Source organism: Dictyostelium discoideum, assembly GCF_000004695.1.
Source record: "Dictyostelium discoideum AX4 chromosome 6 chromosome, whole genome shotgun sequence".
Classification (NCBI taxonomy): Eukaryota; Evosea; class Eumycetozoa; order Dictyosteliales; family Dictyosteliaceae; genus Dictyostelium; species Dictyostelium discoideum.
The window spans coordinates 3,587,526-3,602,279 of record NC_007092.3 but is presented as its reverse complement, the minus strand read 5'-3'; the positions used below and the strand labels follow the sequence as shown (position 1 = coordinate 3,602,279).

Here is a 14,754-nt window from a genome sequence, read left to right as displayed (position 1 = left end):
CCAGAACTTTAAATTTTTAAAGTCGAATAAAGATTTTAAAGAAAAAAAAAGAAATGAATAAATTGGCAAATACAATAATGACAGAATCAACAGAAACATTGGCAGATAAAATCAAGAAATCAAATGAACTCAGAACAAAGTTCAAATATTTAAAAAATACGTACAGAACACTTGATAAAATAAGCGAAGCAATATACCACACTCAAATTGAACTAAAACAATATAAATTCATGATCAATATCCCAGATGAGATTTCCAACAACTTAAAAGCAGAATTGGAAATTCATTTACAAGGAGATGATAAGATAATAATAAGTAAGAATAAATTCAAAATCCTCACTGACTGCAGAACTCAAGTAATCAAGTACTCTAACGTTTTCAACGGAGTACTAAAAGGAGTTCACAGAGCAATAATAAAACCAAAAAAGATCTTCAAAACATTCAACTGGGAAAAATCAATGGACATAGTAGAAAAAACATTGCATGAAGAAGGACTGGAAATAATCAAATTAGATAATTTAGGTGAAAACCTGATAATACACTCATTCAACTCAATTATCAGTCCAGAGCACAAAGACCAGCTAATACATTGTAAACACATAACAATACTATTCCTCACTACAACAGAAGAAACAAAAAATCAAAGAAAAACAAATAAGGAAATCGAAGACGAAATCTCAGAAAATTCAAAAATCACGGAACTACCAAATCCCGAGATAAAGGAAAACACAAGAATAAACATAAAATCAAAAGAAGAATCCAATCATAAAAACACTAGCGAATCAAAAAATAACAACAAAAACAAAATAGAAAACAGAAAAGAAAATAATAAAGAAATCAATAATGACAACATCAAAGACAAGAGCAAAAACGAAAAAGAAAAGGAAAACGAAATTGAAAATAAAAAACCCACAACAATTAGAGCAACTACAACAACCACAACGACAGAAACGACAAACACAATAAACAATATTGAAAAGAGAAAAGTACTTCGTGTCCCACCAATAACAGTAACATATAGTGTTGACAGCAAAGAGAAAAGGAAAATGGAGTTAACTGAAGATGAAGAAGCATTAGAAGTGGTAAGAAAGATGTTCGAAAATGAAGAAGAGAACAGAATTTTTGAAGAAAAAATAAATAACCAAAAAAAGAAGGAAACCCCAAGGTTAGCCTCAATCAAAAAAAGACAAACAATGTCACCTATCCAAAATCCAGAATCTCCAGCAACCCCAGAGACAGTAAAAAGAAAAAGATCCAACTCATCTCCAAACCCAACAACTAATCACCAAGAAATATCAACACCTTACAAAACTCCAACTAAAATAACAAAGGAAGAATCAGATCTAATGGAAGCAGCACTAAAAGCCAAATTGCCCAAAGAACTCCAAGACATACTCCCATTTGTCTCATTTGTTTAAAAAAAAAAAAAAAAAAAAAAAAAAAAAAACCAAAAAAAAAAAAAAAAAAAAAAAAAACCAAAAAAAAAAAAAAAAAAAAAAAAAAAAAAAAAAAAAAAAAAAATGATAAAAATAATGACCTGGAATTGCCAAGGTTGCTCAACAATCAAAAGCATGAATCAGACAAAAAATACAATTAACCTAATAAAACCTGATATATCAATACTAACAGAAACAAATCTAAAAAAGGATCAAAATCTAGCGCAAATCAAAAACCATTACTCAACAGGAGGAAAAGGAAAAGAAGCAAGAGGAAAAGGAGTAATGGCAATAAATCACCTAGAACAAATAGAAATTAAAAACTTGGAAGAAAAAGAAGGCAGAAAATTTTTTATCAAGAAAATAATGAAAATAATGAAAATAATCAAACAATTGATAATGAAGAAAATCATGATACAATTGGGTTGGTACATAGTGAAGATGAAAACAATGAAATTATAATGGATCAAAATGAAGCAAACATTAATAATGAAAATAATGAAAATAATGAAAATGAAAATTGTCAAAATGAACCAATAAATAATAATCAAAATAATAATATAGATATTGAAAAATCAAAAAAAAAATTAAATGAAACTGAAATTGAATTTTTAATGTTGGGAATTGAAAACTCAATAAGTTTAAAGCTACTTGAAAAATTTAAAAGTTTTAATGACAAAAATAAAACCAATTTAAATCAAATAAGATACACACCTCAATATATGGATAAATTATTTATGGAAGATTTTGAAATTAAAGAAGTATTAGAAACTTTATTAAATAAAAAGCAATAATATATCATAAAAATAAAAATAAAATTGTTTTACTTAGAATATTCACTGATAGTATGCAGTGTCAAAACAAGAAAGATTATACTATAATGCTGGATATAGAAAATTATATTGGAAATGAATTTAAAAATAATAAATTATTATTATTTGTAGTACCAAATGATTGGTTACTTAATTTTCATCAAACAATTAGGGCATTGTTTTCATCTTTTATTGGTAATGGCTTTAATTTAATTATTGAAAATGAACAAATAGATGTTGTACCGTTTGGACTGACAATGGATATTCCGGAATTTAGAGCATCGTGTAAACTTAATGGACATAGTTCAAATGAATATTCATGTCACACATGTGACAAACCAAGAGATGGTTTATTTATTTGCAAATCAGGTACATTAAGAAAACAAGAAGATATTACAAATTTTCACTCCACCAAACCAAATTATGCTGAATTAAATGCTGATATAGAATTAAAAAAAGTATGGGAAAAAAAAGCAAAAGATATTGGTATCAAAGGTGTGGACAGAGGGTGGGTCGAACCCTTAAATTATTTAAAAACTCAACCAGACATTTTACATAATATTTTATTAGGTGTCGCACAAAGATGTTTAAATTACATTTTTGATAAATATAAAAATAAAATTGCAAATTTTTTAAATAATTTAAAAAATGCAAAAATAATAGATAACAAACCAAAACCATCAATTTCACTATTTTCAAATAAAACAAGGAAAGGAAGAGAGAATAGATCAATATTATATTACCTTTTAATATCAATTAAAAATCAAATATCAAATGAAGATTTTTTAATTATGGAACAATTAGTAACTATATGTTTTAAATTATATAGTGACTCTTTTGATGAAAATGATTTAAACAGCTTTATAATAAATTTAAAAGGTCATTTTTAATGTAATTTTAAGTGACCTTAAAAATATCTTTAAAATTACCTTTTTAAAAAGCACCATTAAAGCCAATTTAAAGCAAATTTAAATTGAATTTGCTTTAAATTGGCTTTAAAGGTGCATTTTTCTTCGCTGTGGTGAGTGACTTTTACAAAAAATATGTGTTTCATATGCATTGGGTTTTATTTTATTTTATTTTAAATTTTATTTTTCATCTCAAAAAATCGTTAAATGTCAGCTGTGACCACAAAATAAAGAAAACGACAAAAAAAAAAATTAAATAAATAAAACATTTAAAATAAAATAAAGAATTATCATTCTATTATTAAAAAAAAAAAAAAAAAAAAAAAAAAAAAAAAATTAAAAACCNCAAACTTGGTTTATCATTTTATTTAATTAATTTTTATTTTTATTATTATTAAATATTTTGATTATATTTATTATTTATTTATTATTTATTATTTTTAATAATTATTTTTTTTTATATTAATTTTGTTTTTATGATTGTGTAATATTCATTTGGACATCAACACAAGTGATTTGCAGATCATCTTGATCATATAATACAAAATTAACATAGTAATAGCCTTGTGGAACATTTTCAGGTATTTCTTGATTAATAGTTGTTGTTGAATAATTACCTTGTGGAGTTGGACAAGTAACACCCATACCATTACATAAATTACCTTTTAATTTTAAAATTGGTATTCTATCAAATGTAATTGCTAAATATGCTTCACCTTTTGTAATTTCTTTATTTAAATATCCTGATACTGAAACTATTAAATCTTTCCCTGCAATTGGTTGTTCTGGTGAAAATTCTAATTTTTCAATTTTATGAAAATTGATTTGATTTGATTTGATTTTTTTTTTTTTTTTTTTTTTCTTAATTATTTTAATCTTTTTTCCAATTATTTCCATTTTTATAAATATAATGATCTTCCATTTTCCATTTTCCACAATAATTTGAATTTTTTTTTCTGGGAATTGGTGAAGACAAAAAAAAAGAAAAAAGAAAAAAGAAAAAAGAAAAAAGAAAAAAGAAAAAAGAAAAAAGAAAAAAGAAAAAAGAAAAAAAAAAAAAGAAAAAAAAAAAAAAAATTAAATAAAATAAAATAAAATAAAATAAAATAAAATAAAATAAAAAAAAATAATATTATAATCTCTTTCTCATTTTTTAAAAATTTTGGTTTGATTTGGTTTTCGATATATAAGTTTTTTACACATTTTCTAACCCACATTAAAAATTCACCACATGGGTGAGAAAAATCTAATTTTAATATTTTTGAGGAAACATAATTTTATAACAATCCGAGTATTCTGAATCGTATTGTAACTAAATAATTATAAAAAAAATAAAAATAAAAACAATTGTGGTGATTCAATCAACAGATAAAATTTTTTTTTTTTTTTTTTCAATTTAGAGAAGATAATCCAAGTATATTTATTAAATATAGTTTTTTAAAAATTATTATTAATCTAATATTAAAAATTTTATTTATTTTTATTTTTTTTTTTTAATTAGAAAAAAAAGAGGAAATAGAGGAATTTTTTTTTTTTTTTTTTTTTGAGGGAAATAAAGGAAAAAAAGGAATTTTTTTTTTTTTTTGAGGAAATAAAGGGAAAAAGAGGAATTTTGTTTTTTTTTTTTTTTTGAGGAAATAAAGGAAAAAAGAGGAATTTTATTTTTTTTTTGAGGAAATAAAGGAAATAAAGGAATTTAATTTTTTCCCTCCATTTCCTCCTTTTCCCTCAAAAATTATTGGATTTCAAAGGAGAAATAGAGGAAAAAGAGGAATTTGTGAGGAAATTATAAGGAAATGGAGGAAATTAAAATTTTTCATCTTATTCCTTCGTTTCCACGAATTCCTCTAATATTTACGGACAACCTTGTAGACTTTTCCAGATATATATGATTCATACAAAGCATTATCCATACAATTGACAAGATTCAATTGACTAGAAATATCACCAAATGGATCTTTTAAATCATTAGGAAATGCAACTTGTGAAATTAATGAATTTCCTTTGACGCCGATCACGTGGCCTTCTACGGTTTTCCATTTTCTACGACTTACTATGGCAAAACCAGTTCTTTCAATTCTAACATTTCCTATTTCTTTTATTGTACCTTCCTTATTATAAACATTATCATAATTTAGTGCATCTAATGCTTCTTTAAAATCTTTTTAATAAATATGAATGGAAAAAAAAAAAAAAAAAAAAATAAATAAATTAATAAATAAATAAATAAATAAATAAATTATTTTTATTAATTATATATATTATTTTGGTTTTTATTATTAAACAAATTACCCGATTCCTTAGTAACATTATGGCCAGCATAATTTGGAATATCTCCAGCTTTTTCAATAGTGCACTTAATCATCGTTATTGCTAATGAATAGCTAATAGACAACAAGACAATTATTAATAATAATAATAATTTATTTGGGTTCATTTTTAATTTTTTTAATAATGAATAAAATGATTTTTAATTTCTTTTTTTTTATAATTAATAAAAATTTTTATTTTTTTTAATAATGAAAAAAATAATTAATGGTTTTCTTTTTTTTAAAATTAAAAAAAAAAATTTAATTTATAATTACCAAAATTAAAAAAAAAAAAAAAAATATCCGACAAACTTTATTTTCTTTCCTGATACCCTTAACAATCATTGGCCAAAATAAATATAATTTAATATTAATTAAAATTGAAAAAATCTAATATCATTCATTAAATTTGAATAATTAATTTGTCATTTAATTATAAAAAATGAATCGGTTTGCCATATTGTTTGAAATTTTACTATTGTAATTTCTTTTTTTTTAAAACGTATTACTATAATTTAATAATATAAAATACAACTAATAGGAAATAAAACTATTATAAATTCTCATTTTTTAAAACATAAAACTATTAATTAATAAAACAAATTAATTTATAATAAATAAAATATCACATATTTTTAAAAATCATTATAAATGACAAAAAATATTCGGGATATTATTTTTAGTGTAGTGGTTTTGCTCATTGGCTGTGGGTATATTATAAATATTTAAATAAAAAAAAATAAGAATTTTTATTTTTATTAATTAAATTATTCCTTTTTTAATTTTTTGCAATATAATTATGTATCCTGTTACATTACGTTCAGAATACTTCGATTGTTATTAAATTGTGTTTACTCAAAAATATTAAATTAGATTTTTCTCACCCACGTGGTGAATTTTTAATGCCGATTAGAAAAAGTGTAAAACTATAATATAAAAAGAAAACAATAATTTTTTAAAACACAACAATAAATATATAGATTATTAATTACTATTTATGTATTTATTATTTTCTTTTTTTTCTCATTTTTTTTTTGACTAATATAATTTTAAAATAAACAAATAGTATTTTTTCATAATTAAATAATTTTTAAAAATATCTAGATAAATATGTTATTTTATTATAATTAAAAAATTTTTTGGGGTTATTTTTTTTTTTTTTTTTTTTGATTATTTGTATAAATAAAAAATATAAAGTGTTTATGCATTGGAATAAAATTACAAACAAAAAATTAAATTTTAATTCTTTTTTTTTTATTTATTTTTATTTTTATTTTTATTTTTATTTTTTTTTTGAGTTTAAATATATTTAAAAAATATATTATAAAAAGGTAGTCATAAAACTTTAATAATACATTATTTTTAGTTTTTTTTTTTAATAATTATTATTATTACTATTATTATTACTCTTATCATCCAACAATTTCAAGTTTGAAAGAATTTTTATTTTAAGGTGATGCTGGTTGTTTGTTTGAAATATTATTATTATTATTATTATTTCAAAGTTGTGGTGGTTGATGTGGACGAAATGTAAGGAATGTTGTTGATTGTTGTGTTGGATAGAGGAGAAGAAAGAGATGATAACCAATCAAAAGTTGCTGATGACGAGGTTGACATATTATCCATTGAGTTGAAAGAATGTATTTAATATAAATTAAATTTGTTTTTAAATTCTCTAATTTATCTATTAAGGCTGCACCCTTCACTACATTTAATTTATTTTTGCAAAATGATAATGCCGTTTGACAATTGAAAATACTGAAATCTTGTTGAATTTCATTATTATCACCAATAAAATTATCCAAACTTTTAATAAAATTTTTTAAAATTTTTAAATCATCCTTTTCTCTACAAACTTCTTTTAATTTTCCAACATTTTTTATCAAAAAAAATAATGATTTTAATTTTGAATTATTTGGAATTTCAATTAAACGAAATCAATTGGTAAATTATTAATTGTACTTGATAATACATTATTATTATTATTTCATTTTTATTTTTTAAAATTTCATTTAATAATTTTAAAATATATTTATTTTGATTATTTTCTTCATTATTAATATTATTATTTTCATTATTATTAAATATTATATGTTTAATAATAAATTTTAATTTTTTAATACAACTACCATTATAAATGTTAAATATATTAAAATTTTATTATTAATTGAATATGATTTAATTTCATTTTTTAAATGTTTTAATAATTTTTTTAAATAATTTATAATTTAATTCTTTCCATAATAAAATTTCAAAAAATATATAGTCACCAAAATCAAAATGATTATTAAAATGATCTTGAATGCTTGTTATTGACTTTGATTTTAGATTTAAATAATCATTTAATTTGTTTGATAGTAATTCTAGATTTTTTATTTTTACTATAAATTCAGATGAACATCATAATAATTATATCTTGTATATTTTAATTTTTTATTTTGTACTTTTATAAATTTAAATATTATTTTATTTAGATATTTATTTTTAAAAATTTTAAAAAATAATTCGTCATTATTCATTTTTTTTTTTTAATTTAATATTATTATTTTTTTTTTTTTTTTTTCTTGCCAAAAATGAAAATAAAAAAAAAAAAAAAGAAAAAAAAAGAAAAAAATTCAGAGAAGTAATGAAGTTAGAAAAAAAAAAAAAAAAATTAGATTTTTTTTTAACACCAATGGGTAAATAAATATCTAAAAAAACTATTTTTTATTTTTTTTTTTTTTTTTTTTTTTTTTTTTTTATTTTTTTTTATATTTTTTTTTTTTTAAACTTCATTCTTATATTAATATTAGAAAAATTAAAAAAAAAAATGGAAATAGATAATAATGAATTTGAAATTTCATTTTGGAAAGTTATTCATAATAAATATTTATTCGATAGAATAATTAATTATATTCAATGTTTAGAATGGGTTAATTATGATGATTACAACCAATTACATATTGAAATAGAATAAAATTTAAAATATTAATTCCCTAAAATGGATGATAAATAATAATCAATTAGAATTATTAAAATATAAAATTAAAATAAATGATGAATTTATCAAAATTACTGAAAATTCATTAAAATTATTATTTTCTAATTTTGGTTTTCAAACATCGGCAACCGATGAAAAATTAAATGAAATTTTAATTTTTTTATTAAAATATAGAAAAAGAGAATTAGTACCATTCGATTTAGTTGATATTGGTATTAAATGTTTAAATTTAAATGTTATTAAATTTTTAACTTCTGAACTTTACTCTTTTCAAATATTTCAATCATCTTTGGAATGGGTGGTAATAAATTCAAATTCTTTATTTTTAAATGAATCACTTGGATCACTACAATCACTCCATTCTACTGATTCTATTGGTTTAACAACAATTAGTATTATAATAAAAAATATTACATAAACTATTTGATTTTTGCTATATTTCATTTTCTTTTTTTTTTTTTTTTTTTTTTTAAAAAATATGATGATAATAATAATATAATAATAATATAATAAAAATAAATGAATGCTATCTATAATTATTTTTATTTTGATTATAATAAAAAAAAAACCCCTTTGGTGGTGATGTTTAAATTATTTTAAATTTTTTTTTTTTTATATTTTTTTTTATTCTATTAAATTTAAATTTATTAACCCCAATCACCCTTTATTGTTTAAATAATTTAATAAAAATAATTCAATAATGATGGTTTCATAGTTGAACTACCATTAGGTATACCCATTGAGGGAACTACTACCTACTGGTGGTATATGCAGAGTGCCAATGGAATAGCTATTCCGTTACTACAATCCAATGATGTGGTTGTATTGGTGGTTGTGGTGGTGTAGAATTTGGTTTTGGTTTATTAAAATTGAATTGTTGTCATTATTTGTTGATTTTATTACTGATGTTAATGTTGTTGGTGGTAATTTTTCAAGTGATTTGAATTTAATAAAAAAAAAAAAAAATAAAAAAAAAACTATCCAAAAAAAAAAAAAACAAAAAAAAAAATAAAAAAAAATAAAAAAAAAAATACTAAGACAATAATCACCATATTTTAATATAAAAATTAATTATTACCTATACTAAAGTATGCATGACATAGAAAATTCAATTTGAATATAGTGAAAGTATTTTTAAATTTTATGGAGATTGTTTATTCGTACTAGCATCAACAAATGATAGTAGTAGTAATAGTATTTATTACTTGTAAATAAATAATTAAAAAAAAAAAAAAAAAAAAAAAAAAAAGAGAACCTTTGGTACTAGCACAAACAAATGATAGTAGTAGTAGTAACAGTAGTAGTAGTAGTAGTAGTAGTAGTAGTAGTAGTAGTAGTAGTAGTAGTAGTAGTAGTAGTAGTAGTAGTAGTAGTAGTAGATTTTTCAGTATTTATGACTCATTCTTAATTGTTACAAATTCAACACTAATTAATTTTATTGAAGATCAAGTAAATTGGTTATCAAAATTATAATCAAACTCTACTATTTTATTTGATAGTTGTACCTTTGGTAATTATTACACTAGTATTGGCTGTTCTCATCCAATGTTACATTATCAATTCAATAAATTTTAATCTATTTTATACTTGTGCTGACTGTAATCATGTAATTGTTGATTTCAATTCAATTTGTGATAGTAAAAGAATTACTAGTAGTACGAATAAAATTCTATAAAATTAATTCCAAACATTCATTCAATTATTATTGTTTTTATCTTATTGACAACAACAGCAACAACAATAATAATAATTTCTTCATAAAATATATTTTTTAATTTAAATAAAATAAATCACTTAATACCCCTTTAAAAAATAATTTTAATTTTTAAGTAAAAAAAAAAAAAAAAAACAGATTGAACAAAACCAAAAAAAAAAAAAAAAACAAAAAATTAATAATAAATATTAATTTACATGTCAAATGGGTTTTTTTTTTAATGAAGGTCAAAAATAAAGTTTAATTAGAATAAATTAATAAAATAGTTTAAAAAAAATAAAAAAAATAATAAAAGTAATAAAAATAAAAATAATAAAAAAGTGGATAAAAAAAAATTAGATAATTCATTAGTATTTTTTTAGATACATATATTCCAACACCACCTTCTTTTTAAAAAGATTTGGTAGATTGTATTTACAAATTTTTTTTTTTTTTATTATTTTTTACATATTTTTTTTTTTTTTTTTTTTTTTTTTTTTTTTTTTTTTTTTTTTTTTTTTATTAATAATTATTTAAAAAAAAAAAAAAATTGTTAAAATAATATTTTTTACCCCAAATAAATTTTTTTTTTTTACTTATAATTTTTTTTATTATAACTAAAAACATGTATTTAAATTCAAACAATAATATAAAAAATAATGATTTTTTTAATAATACAATAATATTTTTAAAAGAAAGTTTTAGTGAAGATAAAGAGATTTTAATTGAATTTGAAAATCAATATATAAATTCTTGCAAAATTATTATAAATAGAATCATTACATTTATAATCATAGAACAATTATTAAATATAATTGAAATTAATAATAATCAATTCAATACTTTAAATATTAATGAAAATTCAGAAAATCAAATTAATTTTTTTTTAAATAATAATAATGAAAATATTTTAAAAATAAAAAAACCCAACTATAATATTAATAATAATAACAATTCAAATAAAAAATCATTTTTTCATTTTGTAATAAAAATAAAATATATAAATAAAATTAATAGAATAGAATTAGATGAATTTCCTTATAAAATTTCAAACAAAAATGGTAATAAAAAATCAATAACATGTCCGATTCAACTATTAGATTTTATTTTTAAATATGGTACCCAATTTAATAAAGAATATTCTGAAAATTTTAAAAAAGAAATTCAAAGTTCAGTTACAAATTTAGCATTATCATTTTTACTTTCAAATAAAAGATTTAAATCATACCAAATTGAAGCAAATAATAATAACTTTAAAGATACATTTGATTATATATTTTACAAAATCAAAGAGTTAAATGGTAAATATTTTGATACAAATATTTTTTTTGAGCAATTAATAAATTTTGGTCACTTCTTTTTTCCTTTTACAAAATCAAAAATTGGTTTTAATCCAAATCAAGTTGTAATGTATAGTTCTGAATTTTCAAATAATTTTGAAATGAGAATTATTGCAATTCATAAATCAATAGTAGTAACTTCAACTATTGATAATTTAAATAATAATAATAATAATAATAATAATAATAATAATTATAACTATAATTATAATAATATTAATTATAAACTATTTGAAATTTTCAAAAATTTAAAAGAAGATTGTGAAAATTATTTTAAAGAATTAAATTTAAATTTAAATGATTATCAAATTTCAATAATTCATCCATTTCAATTTAATTTTATAATGGATGAAATTTATAAAGAAGAAATTGAAAAGAAATTAATATTAAAATTACCATTATTCAATAATAGTAAATTAAAATTTACACCAAGTCTTTCAACAAGAACATTATTTCCAATTTCAAATGATAATATAAATAATAATAATAATCATTTTATACCTCATATTAAAACTTCTTTAACAGTTTTAATAACATCAAACTATAGAAGAGTTTCAAGAGCAAGTACAATTGAAGGAATAGAAAAATCATTATTTTTTGAAGAATTAGAAAAAAAGGAAAAAAAGTATTGTGAAAATGTTAAATTTTTAAAAGAAGTATTTTCAATTTCACTAAATTTTCAAGATTTAGAAAAATCAAGATGTATAAATTCCATATTTAGAGAGAATCCAAATATATATTTAAAAGGTGATCAACAATTTTTAATGGTTGCAGCTTCTTTATTTACAAAATCAATTGTTTCACCAAATCAATCCATATGTTCTGAAATTATTAAAAGATATCATAATCATAACATTGTTATTGGTGGTGGTGGTGGTGGTGGTGGTGGTGGTGGTGGTGGTGATAATTTATCATTATCATTTTCAATAATGAAATGGTTCAAGAAATATATAACAATAATTTCAAGAGTAACATTAATTTTATTTTTAAAATATGGTGTAGTGTTTGAATCTCATTTACAAAACACTTTATGGATAATAAATAGTTATAGTGGTGAACTTGAGAAATTAATTATTAGAGATTTTACTGATGCAACAATTTCAATTGAAAGATTTTCAAAAGCCAATAAAAAACATTTTCAATCAATTTATACATCTATACCACTGTATGAAAATAGAAAAAAATTGATTCATATTTTGACTCTTACCAATTTCTGTGAATTGGTAATAAATTTATCAAAGGATTTTAATATTGATGAAGATATTTTTTGGTTGGAAATTAGAAACATTTTAAAAGAAACAACAAACTCAATTATATCTGATGAAAATGATGAAATTATTAAAAATGAAATGGAATTAGATAAAGAATTTATATTAAACTCAAAAATTGCATCTTGCACTGCTCTTCATAAAAATCGTTTATTTGAAAATTTAAAATTAGGACTTTCAAAAAAACATGAATATTATTTTAATAATCCAATATTTTTCAAGGAACAAAATGTATAGGAAAAAAAAAAAAAAAAAAAAAAAAAAAAAAAAAAAAAAAAAAAAAAAAAAAAAAAAAAAAAAAAAAAAAAAAAAAAAAAAAAAAATGGGGGGGGATAAAAAAAAAAAAAAAAAAAAAAAAAAAAAAAAAAAAAAAAAAAAAAAAAAAAAAAAAAAAAAAAAAAAAAAAAAAAAAAAAAAAAAAAAAATGAAAATAAATAAAATTAAATAAATATAAAATAAAATAAAAATTAAATAAAATAATTAAAATAAAATAAAATAAAATAAAATAAAATAAATATTATTCTCTATTATTATTCTATATATTATTTATTTTATTTGATTTCAATGGACAAATAAACAGATCCCACTGACTTTGATTTATCTTTTGGATCAAAAATTTGGATTGTTTCATAAATCATTGATTGGTTTTCAATATTTGAAATATCAATGGTTGCTTCTCCTATTGATTTTGATGATAACAATGTTTTGTGATGCATTTCAATTGCCAATTTTTTTATTTGATCTAATTTAATGTCATGGTTAATTTCATAACTCCAACTTGGTTTCTTTGTATTGTTTCGAACAGGTGTTTTTAAAAACCATTTAATATTATCTTTATTATCTATTGTACCAATTCTAACATATGGATCTACACTATTATCAAATGAACTATCTGTAATTTCACCAGTAATAATAAAAAAATTAACAATATTATCTGAAGATGATGATTTTTTACCTAATGTTCCATTTTTACCACCCAAGTTACCTTTTTTTTTAAAATAAATTAAAATATATTAATATCCATTTATTTATTTATTTTTTTTTTTTTTTTATTTTTACCTTGTTTAGTTTGTTCATTTATTATATCGTTCATTAAAGACATTCTTTTTTTTTTTCTTTTTTTTCTATTATATATAAAATTTCTTTTTTTATTTGAATTTTTTACTTTTTAATTTTTTTTTTTTTTTTTTTTTTTTTTTTATTTTTTTTTTATTTTTTTTTTTTTTTTCAAATAATTCCGATCAGCACAAAAATCAGATATTTTTTGAAAAAAAAAAAATGAAAGTTTAAGAGTTTCGGGAGTCTGAAAATGTGATTGCCCAAAAAAAAAATCAAATATTTAACATTTTATTAATTAATTTATTTTTTATTTTTTTATTTGTTTGTTTGTTTATTTCCTTATTTATTTCTTTCTTTTTATTTAATTTAATTTAAATTTTATTTTTTTATTTTTTTTTAATTTAATTTAATTTATTTTGTTTATCTTGTATTCTTGGGTCCAATAATATCTTCTCAAAAAAAAAAAAAAAAAAAAAAAAAAGTGAAAGATGATTGATATTTTTTATTATATTTTTTAATTATTTCTTTATTTTACTTTTTTTTTGAGAGATGATATTTTAATAAGTAAGAGATTTTATTAGAATTTCCTGGTTGATTTAATTTATTGGTTTAATGAAATTGTAAAATCAAAAAAAAAAAAAAAAAAAAAAAAAAAAAAAAAAAAAAAAAAATTTTTTTTTTTTTTTTAATAACATCACTCAATTTGAGTGTGTTCTAGGAGAGTTTATTTGTTTTTTTTTTTTTTTTTTTTTTTTTTTTTTTTTCCTTTTTTCTGGTAATCCTAATTTTTTTTTTTATTATTATTATTATTAAATTATTATTATTATTATATTATTATTATTATATTATTATTATTATTATATTATTATTATTATTATTATTGGTATAATTTTTTTTTTTTTTTTTTTTTTTTTTTTTTTTTTTTTTTTATGAGTAGTTGGTGTTATAT

The 14,754-nt window shown here is 19.2% G+C and overlaps 10 protein-coding genes across 10 annotated transcripts; 5 read left to right on the top strand and 5 right to left on the bottom strand.

Annotated features, from left to right (window-relative positions):
• Nucleotides 1-53: 53 nt before the first annotated feature.
• Nucleotides 54-1,418, top strand: DDB_G0294002 (hypothetical protein; the record flags this gene model as incomplete). Its single annotated transcript, XM_628858.1, has 1 exon — nucleotides 54-1,418. The coding sequence occupies one exon, from the start codon at nucleotides 54-56 to the stop codon at nucleotides 1,416-1,418; it is 1,365 nt and encodes a 454-aa protein (XP_628860.1).
• A 479-nt stretch (nucleotides 1,419-1,897) lies between these two features.
• Nucleotides 1,898-3,138, top strand: DDB_G0294010 (hypothetical protein; the record flags this gene model as incomplete). The annotated part of the gene is made up of 2 exons (XM_628857.1): nucleotides 1,898-2,197; nucleotides 2,290-3,138. 2 exons carry the CDS (start codon nucleotides 1,898-1,900, stop codon nucleotides 3,136-3,138), a joined length of 1,149 nt encoding a protein of 382 aa, XP_628859.1.
• A 492-nt stretch (nucleotides 3,139-3,630) lies between these two features.
• DDB_G0294008 (hypothetical protein) lies at nucleotides 3,631-4,053 on the bottom strand (the record flags this gene model as incomplete). Its single annotated transcript, XM_628856.1, has 1 exon — nucleotides 3,631-4,053. One exon carries the CDS (start codon nucleotides 4,051-4,053, stop codon nucleotides 3,631-3,633), a length of 423 nt encoding a protein of 140 aa, XP_628858.1.
• Nucleotides 4,054-5,003: 950 nt separating this feature from the next.
• DDB_G0293998 (hypothetical protein) lies at nucleotides 5,004-5,593 on the bottom strand (the record flags this gene model as incomplete). Its single annotated transcript, XM_628855.1, has 2 exons — nucleotides 5,004-5,317; nucleotides 5,449-5,593. The coding sequence occupies 2 exons, from the start codon at nucleotides 5,591-5,593 to the stop codon at nucleotides 5,004-5,006; spliced, it is 459 nt and encodes a 152-aa protein (XP_628857.1).
• Nucleotides 5,594-6,964: 1,371 nt separating this feature from the next.
• Nucleotides 6,965-7,984, bottom strand: DDB_G0293996 (hypothetical protein; the record flags this gene model as incomplete). Its single annotated transcript, XM_628854.1, has 3 exons — nucleotides 6,965-7,271; nucleotides 7,438-7,590; nucleotides 7,848-7,984. 3 exons carry the CDS (start codon nucleotides 7,982-7,984, stop codon nucleotides 6,965-6,967), a joined length of 597 nt encoding a protein of 198 aa, XP_628856.1.
• A 290-nt stretch (nucleotides 7,985-8,274) lies between these two features.
• On the top strand, nucleotides 8,275-8,421 carry DDB_G0294000 (hypothetical protein; the record flags this gene model as incomplete). The annotated part of the gene is made up of 1 exon (XM_628853.1): nucleotides 8,275-8,421. One exon carries the CDS (start codon nucleotides 8,275-8,277, stop codon nucleotides 8,419-8,421), a length of 147 nt encoding a protein of 48 aa, XP_628855.1.
• A 28-nt stretch (nucleotides 8,422-8,449) lies between these two features.
• Nucleotides 8,450-8,863, top strand: DDB_G0294006 (hypothetical protein; the record flags this gene model as incomplete). The annotated part of the gene is made up of 1 exon (XM_628852.1): nucleotides 8,450-8,863. One exon carries the CDS (start codon nucleotides 8,450-8,452, stop codon nucleotides 8,861-8,863), a length of 414 nt encoding a protein of 137 aa, XP_628854.1.
• On the bottom strand, nucleotides 8,725-8,889 carry DDB_G0293994 (hypothetical protein; the record flags this gene model as incomplete). The annotated part of the gene is made up of 1 exon (XM_628851.1): nucleotides 8,725-8,889. One exon carries the CDS (start codon nucleotides 8,887-8,889, stop codon nucleotides 8,725-8,727), a length of 165 nt encoding a protein of 54 aa, XP_628853.1.
• Nucleotides 8,890-10,763: 1,874 nt separating this feature from the next.
• Nucleotides 10,764-12,983, top strand: DDB_G0294004 (hypothetical protein; the record flags this gene model as incomplete). The annotated part of the gene is made up of 1 exon (XM_628850.1): nucleotides 10,764-12,983. One exon carries the CDS (start codon nucleotides 10,764-10,766, stop codon nucleotides 12,981-12,983), a length of 2,220 nt encoding a protein of 739 aa, XP_628852.1.
• A 314-nt stretch (nucleotides 12,984-13,297) lies between these two features.
• Nucleotides 13,298-13,848, bottom strand: DDB_G0293992 (hypothetical protein; the record flags this gene model as incomplete). The annotated part of the gene is made up of 2 exons (XM_628849.1): nucleotides 13,298-13,731; nucleotides 13,806-13,848. 2 exons carry the CDS (start codon nucleotides 13,846-13,848, stop codon nucleotides 13,298-13,300), a joined length of 477 nt encoding a protein of 158 aa, XP_628851.1.
• Nucleotides 13,849-14,754: the final 906 nt, after the last annotated feature.